Consider the following 12,834-nt stretch of genomic DNA (forward strand, 5'->3'; position numbering starts at 1 on the left):
CGTGCAGAGGGTGTGCTGGGGAGAGGCGTGGGCCAGGCGTGGCTCCTGTAGCATGGGGTGGTCAGGGGAGCTTTGCAGAGACGGGCTTGTTGCCGGGCTTTGAGGACCACATAGTGGCCAGCGAGTTCCTGGGAGGAGGAGGAGGAGGAGCCAAGAAGACTGTGGGAGGCAGGGGCTTCTGGAGAGGAGACCAGGCTGGCTGGTACCAGCAGCAGAGATGAGGGGAAGTTGGAGACGGGGTGGACTGTGGGGTGGGGAAGGTGGCAGGGGAAGGCACAGCCATTCAGAGGAGGATGGAGGCCCTTCCAGGAGAGGGCTCCAGCCATGCTCAGTATACCTCTCTTCCCCCATGGGTGTGCCTGGTCCCCAAGTGGGGAGTCTCCTCTGCTCTACTGGACTCTGCTCCAGGACGGTGCGCCTGGCACTGGAGCTCTGGAAGCCAGGGATTGAATAGGGAGGCCTGAGCTCTGTGGACCCAGGCCCTGCCCTCCTGGTGTGTGCCATCAGGACAGCCTGCTCACAGAGCAGGGCCAGAGTCAGGGACCCTTCTGCCTGGAACACCCTGACAGCCCCCAGGCATGCTGGACGTGGTTCCCAGACTGGGGTTTGCTGTTCAATGTGCGTCCCTCCTCTCTGTCTGCCTCAGTCTCTGTGGGTCTTCCTTGCGGTGGCCCATCTCTTGTCCTCTGACTCTGCCTGTCTCTGATGCCACATGCTGCTCTCAGCATTTCTGCCCTCGAGGTTGGGACAGATGTCACCAGTAGAGCTGTGGACGTGGTGTCTTCACAGGGAGAGGTGAGGACTGGGAACTCCCAGGCAGCAGACAAGACAGACAAAGTTAGTTCTGGGGACACCTGCCATCCAGAGGCTCCCAGCAGATCTGCAGGTGGTGACAGGCTCGGGACGCACAGCGGGCTCAGCCTAGGAGGCTCCCTTGGAGAGTGGAGCGGGCTCTGCAGGCTTTGGTGTGGACACTGGCCTGCTATCTTCCAGGCCGGGCGGGTCCTGGAGGAGGGTGTGGTTCCCCACGGTCACCCTCTCTGCTCCCTTCTGGGCAGTCACTCAGGGAGTCTCACAGAGGTTGTTGGTAGGTGTGATATGATTTCAAGGGTTTGGTCAGCGACTATGAGTCTAACATTTACTTTTCCCTGTTGGTGTTCCCAGGTATTGCCCTGTACCCTGGTCAGGCCCAGCTCCTCAGCTGTAAGCACCATTACGAGGTCATTCCACCTCTGATGAACCCTGGCCAGCCTGGTGACATGAACTGCACCACCCAGAGGATCAACTACACGCACCCTTTCTCCAATCAGACCATGGTAACTCCCTGGCTGGGTCTCGGCAGTGTGCTCTGCTGGCTCCACACCCAGGGCCCAGGTTTTCTTCTTCACACTCTCTGGGTGTGGGCCCTTGGTCCCTGAGACGTGGGGCTGTGCCTGGCAGATACGTGGCCATGCCTGGCTCCTTTGCATTTAGGACCGTGAGGCTTCTATCCTTTGGAGAGTGACCTTCAGGTTCCTGACAGTGGGATGAGACCTGTCCTGACGGAAGGAGGCAGGGCAGAAGGGCCAGGCGGGGGGGTGACGTGGTGCAGTAGGTCCCTACCCGACCACCTGACGGAATTACCAGGATGCTTTTTGAAAACAGATTCCTCAGTTTTGTGGAGGTCAACTGAATCATAATTCCTAAGGATGGGGCCTGGGAATCCATGAATTGAATAAGTTTGCTGGTGTAAAGGAGAAGCACTGGTTTGGGGGTGAGGACTCGCTGGCCCTGCAGTCACACAGCACAGCTCAGCTGGGGACCAGCGGCAGGGCTGAGGCTCTGAGCATGGCGAGAGGAGCAGCACCTGCACAGGGCTCTTGAAACCAGGGAAGGGACTTGGTTCTCTAGCTGCATTGTGACTTTTCCAGCTCTGGAAGGATTGGTAGAGGCTGTGTGAAAGTTTTCCAGGTCAGAGGGAAAGAGTTTTTTGGACAGAGGAAACTACCTACCAAGACGTAAAGGGAGGAAGTGACCTGCTGGGTTTGTGCCTCTGGGCAAGATTACAGTAGGGCAGTGTTTCTGAGGACCCTGGAAGAGGGGTGGGAGATATAGCTGTGGGCAGAAGTAAGGCCAACTGAGAAAAGCACCCATGTGGTGCTGTGGAACTGAGTTAGCTCCTTTGGGTGCTGGGGAGCTATTGATGAGGTTTTAAGAAGAAAGAATCATACCAAGACTTTTTCATTAATTGGTTTATGCATCCTGCTAAAATCCTGCTGCAGCGATTCCTTCTCCTGCCAAAACTAGGACAGGGTAGAGTATTAATATTAGCCTTATAAACTAAGGTTATTACTGGCATGCCAGGAATTTTGAGGGACTAGTGTAAACTATAAATGGCAGGTTGGGACTGATGATGGAAGAGGCAAATCAGAGAAAACCTGTAACCTGAAACAGGAGCAGGAGGGCAGCTCAGGAGGTCCCTTCCACCTCTAGCTCAGAGTCGGCACCTTCAGAGAACAGGGCTGCCTCGGCTGTCAGCGGTGTCATTGTGACGGGGCAGCCTGTTAGCCACAGCCTTTGCCCTCCCTGTGGAGGCAGAGCTTTGGGACTGTGTGGCGCCTGGGCTCCTGGGTGACAGGCCCTAGAACCATTCTCTACATGGGCCGAGGAAAGGTGGGGCATCGGGGAGAGCAGAGCTGAGCCTGGACCTGCAGGGCAGACCGCAGGAGAGTGCTGAAGGCAAGGAGCCTCTTCCAGAAGCGAAGGACTGGAATACCCAGGCTCCGGCCCCCTGCCCACTTCAGTGAGCACTCCCAGCTGGGCTGCTGGCGTGTGGGAAAGGAGGTGCAGAGAAACAAGTACGCCCCTGTGGGAGGAGCTGCCTCTAGACCTGTACCTGTGATTAGTGGTCACTAGACACTTACATGGAGCCAACTACGAAAAGGACCGAGATGAGCAAGCAGAACCCACTCAAGGATAGAAAAACAAACTAAAACAAAAAGGAGAGCAATTTTTAAAAACTTGAATGTCGAGCAGAATCTGTAAAGGAAACTGTCAGGACTCCCGTTTCTCTCCAGTCCCTCTGTAAAACACGCTGGTGAAAGGCCCGGCATAGCCAGGCCTGTCCTGGTTTGGTCCTCCCCTTTCCCCAGCTGACTACTGTGTCAGGAGTCAGCCGCCTTCCTCCCAAACCTGTTTATGCAGGTGGTGCGTGTTAGAGTAGTTTGCAACTTAACTATTATAAAAACTCAAGAAATAAGGGCACAAAAAGAGTTGTTTCCACGAAAACCAAGTTAAATGCAGTTATTGCCTCCAGCTCTGAGTGACGGTTACAGCTCCAAAGCTATGAACTAACAGAGGTTATCTCCTCCCTGTCCATCAGCTCCCTGAACTGAAGCCTTATGGACTAATGGAGGAGATTGGCACGGTGGCACTTGCCTCTAGACCTGGCTACTGGGAGACCGAGGCAGGGGATTGCTTGAGCCTAGGAGTTAATAATAGCATAATAATCACAGTGGGGGACAAATAAGATCAGAACACTTGAGCCCCCATGTGGAAAGGGGGATGGGAGCCCTGGACTTGGCAGCGGTGGTGAAGCCCCCGCCTTGGCATGAAGTCAGCTCCTTGTTTTGTGCTTTCTTCTGCTCTCGGGGAGACTCCTGTGTGCTCTGCCTCATCTGCTGGGAGATCTGCCTTGTGCCCTCAGTGGCCCCATCTGAAGTGGACAGTAGCAAACCTGTTCTCCCTGGGGTTGCAGGCTTTGCCACTCGCTCCCTGCTTGTGGCACTGGGGGTCTGACTTCAGGCTGAAATCGCAGGCTTAGAGCTGGCTCGTTCTTGGCCTCCTCCTCTTGCCTTTGCAGTGAACTTTCTGCAGAAACATGCAGGCTTCTGGCTATTTGCATCCAGGTGAAATTATCATCCGTCACACTTGGTCTCTTTCTTATTTTCTCAACTGAATGGTAGTTAACCCTCATCAAATACTGTGAACTGCCCTCCAGACTACAGGATCAGTTTCTCCACTGCCCAAGCATTAAGCCGATGCCTCAATAATAAGTTTTTTGCTCTTCTAACACTCCAGCTTCAGCTAACAAATTGTGTGTTGCTCAGAGGATAGGCTCAGCTCCTGGGTAAAAGCAAACACCCACTTATAGTGGCTGAGAAGAGAGAGGCCACTTGTCTCTCTGGGAACCTGTAGACATGTGGGCAGGGTGGCACAGTGGGTGGTGCTGCCTCATGGATTGTCCAGCCGGTTTCCATCTTGCCCCTGCGCTGCCTCCCGGGTGTTGTCCCGGCCCGCGTGGTCAGTGTATGAGCACATGCCCACTCCTGGGAAGGTGAGAAGTGGAGGGCCAGCAGTGCCCCTTTAGGAAATACTGCAGGACTACATGAGACTCATTCCAGGAGCTTCATCACATGGACACCCGTGAGGCCAGAAACGGGGCTCCAGCAAGGCGGCTGGATTCAGTCTCAGGCTGGGACGGTCATTCTTATGCTGAAGGAGCAGGTGGCGGAGACTGGGGACAGTTAGCCTTCTCTGCAGCCCACTGCAAGGAAAATATCACAGAAAGGATGAAAATAGGTGGACAAGGCCTCTGAGAAAATGCAGGAATAATCAGAAGAAATGGGGTGGCAGTGTTAACATGGAAGTGCAGTCCGGGTGCAGAGGGTTAGAAAGGGCTGGCTGACGTTGGTAGGAGGTTCTGCTCCATCGCTTCCCACCAGGCTCTGACAGTCACGAATCTTTATGTACAGAACAGATGCCATTTATGATTTTAGGCAAAAATACCCTCACCTTAGAGTGTAATTTTAATATCCTCAGAACTCCACGTATCTTCAGTAATAAAGGGTAAGAACTGAATAGCACCTTTAGTGGACTTGGAGTGTGTGTGTGTGTGAAACTGTACCTGGTAGTACACTCACGCTTTTCAAAGATTTGTAGAGCATTTGTGAAAATTGATGTAAAGTTACTCTTCTCAGATTAGCCTATCCATTTCATCATGGTTAAAGTGGACTTTTATGAAGCTAAACAAGCTAGTTTAAAAGTACACTTAGGGTGGGCGTGGTGGCACACACCTCTAATCCCAGCGGCTCCGGAAGCTGAGGCTGGAGGATCACAAATTCAGAGCCAGCCTGGGCAACTTAGTGAGGCCCTAAGCAACTCAGCGAGACCCTTTCTCTAAATAAAATATATATATATATAAAAAGGATCAGGGATGTGGCTCAGTGGTTAAGTGTCCCTGGGTTCAATTCCTGGTGCAAAAAAAAGTACACTTAGAAGAACGTGTATGGCAGTGATCCAAGCAGGTGCAGGCGAGGAGCACTGTGGGGAGGACCAACCCTGTAAGGCCACAGGTGTCCCAGGAGCAGAGGCTTGGTGCAGAGGGAGGCAAGCGTGCTTGTGAGCAGTGTCAGGACCAGGAGTAGACACGCATGGTGTGCTATATTTTAATCTAGCTTAGGAAAAGGGGAGATGGGAGGTCTTGAAAACCTTTATTCATTGTTGGTGGGGTGGGAGTTACATTCCTGTTTCACACTGCCTACAAAACTTAAAGGCAGGTATGTGAGTATCTAAATGTGTAAAAGATTTTAAAAATGCCATAAAAAATAAGAACACATATAGAATTTTGGCTTACTTTAACAAGCAATACCCAGAAACACTAAAGAGAAAGGTCTAGGGATTTGATTAGATTAAATATAAAGCTTCCATATGACAAATGACATTAGAAACCAAATGTTTTAGTCAGCTTTTTCACTGCTGTGACTGAAAGGATCTGATCAGCGCAATTATAGAGGAGGAAATGTTTATTTGAGGGCTCATGGTTTCAGAGGTTTCTTAGTCCATAGAAGGCTGGCTGTATTCTTTGGGGCTCCACGTGAGGCAGAATATCATGGCCGAAGATTGTGGCAGAGGGAAGCAGCTCACATCATCAGGAAGCAGAGAGAGACTCCACTCTCCAATACAAAGTATATACCCCAAAGCCACACCCCAATTCCCACTGCCTTCAGCCACACCCTACCACTTCAATTAATCCATCATGGATTAATTCACTGATTGGGTTAAGACTCTTACAACCCAGTTATTTCTCCTCTGAACCTTCCTGCATTGTCTTACCTGTGAGCTTTTGGGGGACACCTCACATCCAAACCATAACACCAAATTAAAGGAAAAGTGAGACTGGAAGAAACTGGTGAAGGTGAACATCCTTACTAAACAAAGATGAGCTTCCATAGTTCAGCTGGCCAGTGAGAAAAGCGGGCAGGGAATGTGATTTTGCTGGGCAGGGCTGCTGGGGAGGAGCTGAGGGTGGTCTCATCAGACCTTCTGCTGTTAGACCTAGAAGCCTCTGTGTGCCCAGGAGAGGGTCTAGAGACCAGGCAATCCTCCCGTGACTGAGATTCTGGCATTTGTCTCCCTGCAGAAATCTGCTCTGGTTGTCCAGGGGCCCCGGGAAGTGAAGAAGCGGGAGCTGGTCTTCCTCCAGTTCCGCCTGAATGAGAGTAACGAGGACTTCAGCGCTATCGACTACCTCCTCTTCTCTTCTTTCCAGGAGTTCTTGCAAAGGTGACCTTTCAGGGTTCAGAGTGGTCTTACTATCGGCTTTTCATCTTATTCCAGCCTGGTGGACCCCATGCTGAGGGTGTAGGGGTGAGGGCAGGGGAGCAGATGTCCCGTGGCTAGGAAAGGGCCTGTGAGCTCAGTCATTACACTGTCACTGCAGAGCTGAGCAGATCTGCTGTGGAAGGACATCCTTGCTTGCACGGAGTGTGGTCTTGGAGCCTTCATTTGGTCTGGCCCATTCCCTGGGGCTGCTGGAGAGTAGCAGGGGCTGCCTTCCATCCGTGAGCTCCTTTGGTGACAGATCCTGCCTGGGACCTTGATTTCTCCTGGAGTATGCATAGAAACTTAGGGCCCAGTGTGCTTGCTGTAAATATCTCTAATATGAGGGTGTAAGTCCTGCCAACTGCCTTTGTCATTCCTTGTGATGTGTCGTGACCATCATAAAGTTCCTGTCTGCTTCAAACACACTGCTTTGGGGCCACATTATGGTGACATCCCTGGGGCCCAAAGTGCTCATTAGAATGGGAGCATTTTCTGCGTGTCTCCACCAGGTCCTGCAGAGCCCTGGGGCGGCAATCACAGAAAGTAGGGAGGCAGCAGTGTGGCAGGTATACCAGGCACACCTCCCCTGAACAGGAGGGCATTGCCTCTACTGTCCCCCACCACTGCTGCTCCATCCTTCCTACCCAGAGCTCAGAGCCTCTGCCCTTTCACTTTCCACCCATTCTGCCCCTACGGTTCTATCTCCCTTCCCTGCTTAAAAAGCTGGGTCTGTCTTGCCTTCTTCCTGGAAGGCTTTTCAGAGATCCCCCGTGCCTGGCTCCTTCTGTGAGCTTCCTCACACCATGCTGAGGTTTCTGCTTGCCTCTGCACATTGATTCTCCTGCACCCGCACCTAGGACAGATGTGGGCATCCCTTCTGGCTAAGACCATCTCCCACAGGTCCTCTTTCCTGCTCTTGGCCTTCTAGAGGAGCTCAGAGGCCAGGGAGGGCTGCCTCATGGCTCTGCTCAAGTCCAGTTCTCTGAGGAGCTGGGAACACCATGTTGCATGAGCTTCGGCAAATCTTAAGTGCTGATCGCTGTGGGAGCCATAGCGGGAGTGAGTGGGAGGGAGGAGGAATTTTCTGGTTGGCAGCTGCAGGGACCTTGTTCCTGTCCTAGGCTGATCCCAACTCCCCTTGGAAATCAAATGAAGGGAAAGCAGGGATGGGCCTTGCTTTTGCTGTTGACTGACAGTTCTGTTAAAGCAACCAAATTTTGGAAAGAAAGCAGGGAGTGGGCAGTGTCCTGGTTATGCCAGCAAAGCAGCTTGAAGCAGGGTTGGAGTTTTGAGTCTGGTCGCCAATGGGTTCCTGCTGGCTGGCTTGGATTAACTTGGACCTTTCTTCTGTCCTCCAAGCCCAGACAAGGCGGGCTTCATGCAGGCCTGTGAGAGCGCCTATTCCAGCTGGAAGTTTTCTGGGGGCTTCCGCACCTGGGTCAAGATGTCTCTGGTGAAGACTAAGGAGGAGGATGGGCGGGAAGCGGTGGAGTTCCGGCAGGAGGTAGGTGGCTCTGAGTTTGCTTGGGACTGCTGGAATTTTTCCAAACAAATGTCACAGCAAAGGGTTCTTTTGAGCAGGATCCTAGGGGAGAGCAGACCTTCACTAGGAGGTGGCAGACCCTAATGAGTGCTTCACATGCCACACCAGGGGTCTGCATGCTCTCCTGGACGTGGCGCATGGCTAGCCTGGCCAGCCTTGGTGGTTTTCACAAACACAGGTGTGGAGCAGTGATCAGTGTCACACGCCCAGCTACATCTGATATCCCAGACCAGCAGAACTCCGAGAAGCTGGCGGCAGCAGAGTGAATGATTGTCGGCAGGGAAGAGAGACTAGACATGGTGATGTCTGAAGGGCCATGAGCATGGTGATCCATTGGAATGCAGGAGGAAACACTGTTTATTTTTATGTCATCCTTTTCTCTATTGCCCAGTGTTTTCAAATATATGCAAGAGCAGAACAATAATAGTACACATTATATCACTTGTAAAGTTATGAATGTAAACATACTGGATGCATGCTCAGACATTTTTTACTAACAAAGTCTGTTGAAAAGCCCTCAGTCCACTGACATGGAGCCAGGAGGTATGCTGGGTTTCCCTTCCTGTGATCCCGTGAGAGCTGGGAGGACCCTGGGAAAAGGCATGGAGGCGGGCCCCCTGGGCTGCCTTGGTGGGGCAGTTGGTCAGTCATGAGCAAAAGCAGTTGCCCGTCACTGCCTCTGGTGCTTCCACCTGCCGTGGCTCTCCGCCCTCCTCCTGCGTCCACTTCAAGCTGGACCATCCTGTGTGTATGTGGCCCGGTGCTGCAGAGGAAGTGAGAGGAGATGGCTGTCCTCGCCTCTGTTCCTCCTGAGGGCGTTCTTTTTGGGCTGGACTGTGGGGTCAGCATTAGGCTACAACTGGGTTGGAACAGAAGGACTCACTCCAACCGAGTGACTGGAAGTCATGTATGAGTCCAGATGGGGACTGTCTTGGCTTAGTCTTGAAATTGCTCCTTTGCGAGCTGGGTTCCTGGGACTAACAGGGAACAGGCTATTTTTCCTGCCTCAAGAGGTACCCTTCCTCCCCCAGATCCTTAAGATAGTCCTGTTTGGTAAGGCACCTGTCACCTGGATTCTTACTGTGCACTTTGCTCCTTAGAACTCCAGATCCTCTGACCCCACAGAGGCTCTGAGGAAGGTGGTGTGGTGTGGCTCACAGTTTGGTGCAGTCCCCCACCCTGGCTTTCCTGGTGGCTCCAACTGTAATCCGAAACCAAAGGGCTGAAATCCCCAGGGAGCCTCTGCTTTTGGGAATTTTTTTTGTGTGTGTGTGTGTGCCTTTTATTACTGAATTTTATTTATTCTGAATGCAAAGACTCTTGGCAGATGATGAGCTCTTCTGTTTTTTTCCATGAGCTCTTTTGAACAAAACTCAAAAATCTTTTTATATTATGCTTTTGAGTTTTAGATACTTCCAACACAGGTTTTTTTTCATTTGATCCTCATCATTCCACAGTGAGTAGACATTTTGTCCTCCTCCACGCATAGCAGAGGCTCAGATCACAGAGTGGCCCCTGGGCTGCGGCTGGCCAGCCTTCTGCCTCTGGAACCTGTCTGCTCTCCGTGGTGCCATGTAGCCTCTTACTAGTTGATAACCAGATCTTACCATGCATACCTACTAAATATTTATAAGGAACCCTTAGTCTGTGGATCTGGGGGCCCTGATTTGTTCCTGTAGACTTGTAGTGTTGAAATACTTAGCCCTTAAGATCAAGCATTCTGGAATTTTGGATTTTTATTGCTTTTAATTGTGACTCTTACATGGTAGTCTGTACATGGTTTGATTGAGAGTATAGGACTCTACTGACAAATTTCAGTGACAACCCAAAACACCTGTTGCACATCCCAGATCCTGTTTCCCAGAACTGTGGAAACCATGGTGAAGCCTCAGGACTTATACTGGTTTTGGGATCTTGTGTATACAAGGTTTTTGGATCTTTCCCCAAAAGATGGTGTCAGAAAAGCTGAAGTCTAAGAGCCGCTTGCTGCTCTCTCAGGCAAGGGAGGGCCCAGAGGTGGTAACACGTTCTCTCCTCCATCTCTAGACCAGTGTGGTTAACTACATCGACCAGAGACCAGCTGCCGAGAAAAGTGCTCAGTTGTTCTTTGTGGTCTTTGAATGGAAAGATCCTTTCATCCAGAAAGTCCAAGATGTGAGTAGTATTTAAATAACTAACATCCTGCTAAACTGTCCTGAAGCATTCTGGCTCATCCTTGCAGGCTCATCCCGGCCTCATCGTCTTTTAGAGCATCAAACAGCTTGCAGTTTATACTTATGACATTGATGTTATAGTATGTAATTTGTTTAACTGATCTTGTGTTCATCACTAGACTCTCATCCCTGTAGAGATGAGGTTTGTCGTTGTGTTCATCACTCTGGTAACTAGCAGAGAGCTCAGCACAGAGGAGCTGCTCAGTGTAATATTAGAAAGTGTGAGGCTACAATATACTACTGTTAGAATCATTCTTTTTTAATGGCTGTTTAGAAGATAGGTACTTACTATTTGTGGTAAATCAGAGCAGAAAGGTACAAATAATTAAAGCATCACTTAATCCCCAAATTCTCAGATTCACAACCTTGGCAGGAGAGACATAATTCAAAGACTTTGCAAAAGGAACATTCACTGGCACAACATTCACTAGAGCCAGGCCTGAGTCCAATGATCACCAAGTGTCCTGACATGATCATTGCTTAGAGGAAGAAATTTCATTGCTGAGACTCAAACATGTACACTGGGGACCAGGTAGGAATTCTGTGAGACAGATGCCTTCCTTGCCACCCAGTACCACTGTTAGTTATGGTGGCAAGGCTGTGTAGAAAAGGGCAGGCGTGAAGGCTTACTGGACTGACTCGGGTAGAAGGATACCAGCTTCAAGCCATGCCTATAAAATGTGCACTTGAACATTTTTTTTAACCTACTGTATTCAGCATCAAGCACCTGCTTTGGGCCGAGCAGAGTCTTCCTGGAGGCATGCTTTTCTTGAGTTGTCACTTGGCCTCACAGCAATCCAGAATGGTAGTGGTATAGCTATTTTGCATGTGGGAATCCTGAGGCTTATTCTGTCTCAGGTCATCCTGCTAAACTGGGCTTCCAAGTGTTTTATTTTAATTTAGTTGGGAATTTGGACATCGAATAGAAGACCTCTTCCTCCAAGTGTTTACATTTATTGAGGCAGGGATCTATTGCTTTAAATAACTAACACCAGAGGTAAGTAACTGTCAAGAGTTTGTAGGATAAATAGCTCTGCTGAAATCCAGAGAGGGTTTTGGCCTAGTGGTCAGAGAAAGCACTGAGATTTTGGTGGGGTGGTAAATCGAGATAGGAGAACATCACAGACAGGGGACCGTGAAACTAAGGTAACTACGGGATGGGAAGAAAACAAGAGGAACTGACCTTCTAGTAGATTGGGTAGAGTCGTAGTGAAATTGATCAAAGCCACTTTTTGTTGGATTAGGCCACAAAATTAAAGCTCAGTATGGAATAGCATATTGTTTATATAGAGATTTTTGAGAAAAAATTTTTTTCTTCCAGAATCACTTTAAGGGATTTGTATTCTCTTCAGCTGAGCTGTGGACATTAAAGGTACAGCCTAAAGGGAGTACAGAGCTAGGATGGCCTCAGAACACAGGTGTTTTCCTTGTCACCCCAATAAATTTGGGAGTGTGATTTGACAGTAACACCTTGTATGACTTAAGAATCAAGACTGAAGCAAGCCAGTGACCCTGTGTTTGTTTCTGTTTTGCAGATAATCACAGCCAATCCTTGGAATACAATTGCTCTTCTCTGTGGGGCTTTCTTGGCATTATTTAAAGCAGCAGAGTTTGCCAAACTCAGTGTGAAATGGATGATCAAAATTAGGAAGCGATACCTTAAGAGAAGAGGTCAGGCAACAAACCACATAAGCTGAGCCACCTGTGTGACCAGGGAACTGTCCACAGTCATGGAAGTCCTCATCACTTCCACTTTGACATCGGAGCCACAAGCAATCCTGTACTCACTTGAAGAAAGGGGCCTCGCAGGGAGGAACAGCCTATCAAACTAGAACTCCTAACTCAGAAAGAGGCTGTTTCAAGCCTGATGGAAAAGATCCAGTGGATAACCTGAAAGTTATTTAAGTGTTTAAATTATTAATGAACATTTCAGAGCTGTCCAATGCCTTAGGAGTGGGGCTGTGGAAGATGTCTTTCTTCCTGTTTGGTTCACTGTATAGTTAAGGTCCAGCAGGATACTTAAGGCTCTACTTTGTCCCTTAGGTTTTTCTTTGAAGTTTTTAAGGTGGACAGAAGGGAGTGTGATTTTTCTTTTACCAAAAATTCTGTCTACCAAGATGTGCAGGTCATGCTTTGGAAACTTGTGCACTGTACACAAAACCCTTGACATTATCTACCATCTGTGTTGTCCAGGCTCTGACTAATCTCTCTGATATGTTAACTATTAAATGAGACTTCAAAAGCTACTAGAAACTAGTGATTAAATTTCTCATGGACTCACTAGACACCACCTTCTCTGGCTGGAGTCTATGTTAATGCAGGTCTAAGTGAATAACACTCAAAAGCACTAGGAGAGATGTATATAGCAGATACCTACTCAAGTATATTTTGATTTCATTAACAGGTAAATAAAAGTTGGGTTAATACAAAAGGAATAGTCTGCCATTATGAATATCCACTAAATGAACAGGAACCAGTATCTTTCATGCTGTGATC

At 49.5% G+C, this 12,834-nt stretch overlaps 1 protein-coding gene across 4 annotated transcripts in view; it reads left to right on the forward strand.

The window, feature by feature from the left end:
- Positions 1 to 12,621, forward strand: part of PACC1 (proton activated chloride channel 1) — a 34,602-nt gene extending 21,981 nt beyond the window's left edge. For all 4 annotated transcript variants that reach the window (XM_079107178.1, XM_079107177.1, XM_079107179.1 and 1 more), the window contains 5 exons: positions 1,165 to 1,316; positions 6,401 to 6,543; positions 7,942 to 8,086; positions 10,172 to 10,279; positions 11,874 to 12,621. In XM_079107178.1, the coding sequence (XP_078963304.1) occupies positions 1,165 to 1,316; positions 6,401 to 6,543; positions 7,942 to 8,086; positions 10,172 to 10,279; positions 11,874 to 12,035 (710 nt within the window). In that variant the 3' untranslated portion in view covers positions 12,036 to 12,621. The remainder of the gene's footprint in view (positions 1 to 1,164; positions 1,317 to 6,400; positions 6,544 to 7,941; positions 8,087 to 10,171; positions 10,280 to 11,873) is intronic.
- The last annotated feature ends 213 nt before the right edge of the window (positions 12,622 to 12,834 follow it).

The sequence above is a fragment of the Sciurus vulgaris genome (assembly GCF_902686455.1).
Source record: "Sciurus vulgaris genome assembly, chromosome: 12".
Lineage (NCBI taxonomy): Eukaryota > Metazoa > Chordata > Mammalia > Rodentia > Sciuridae > Sciurus > Sciurus vulgaris.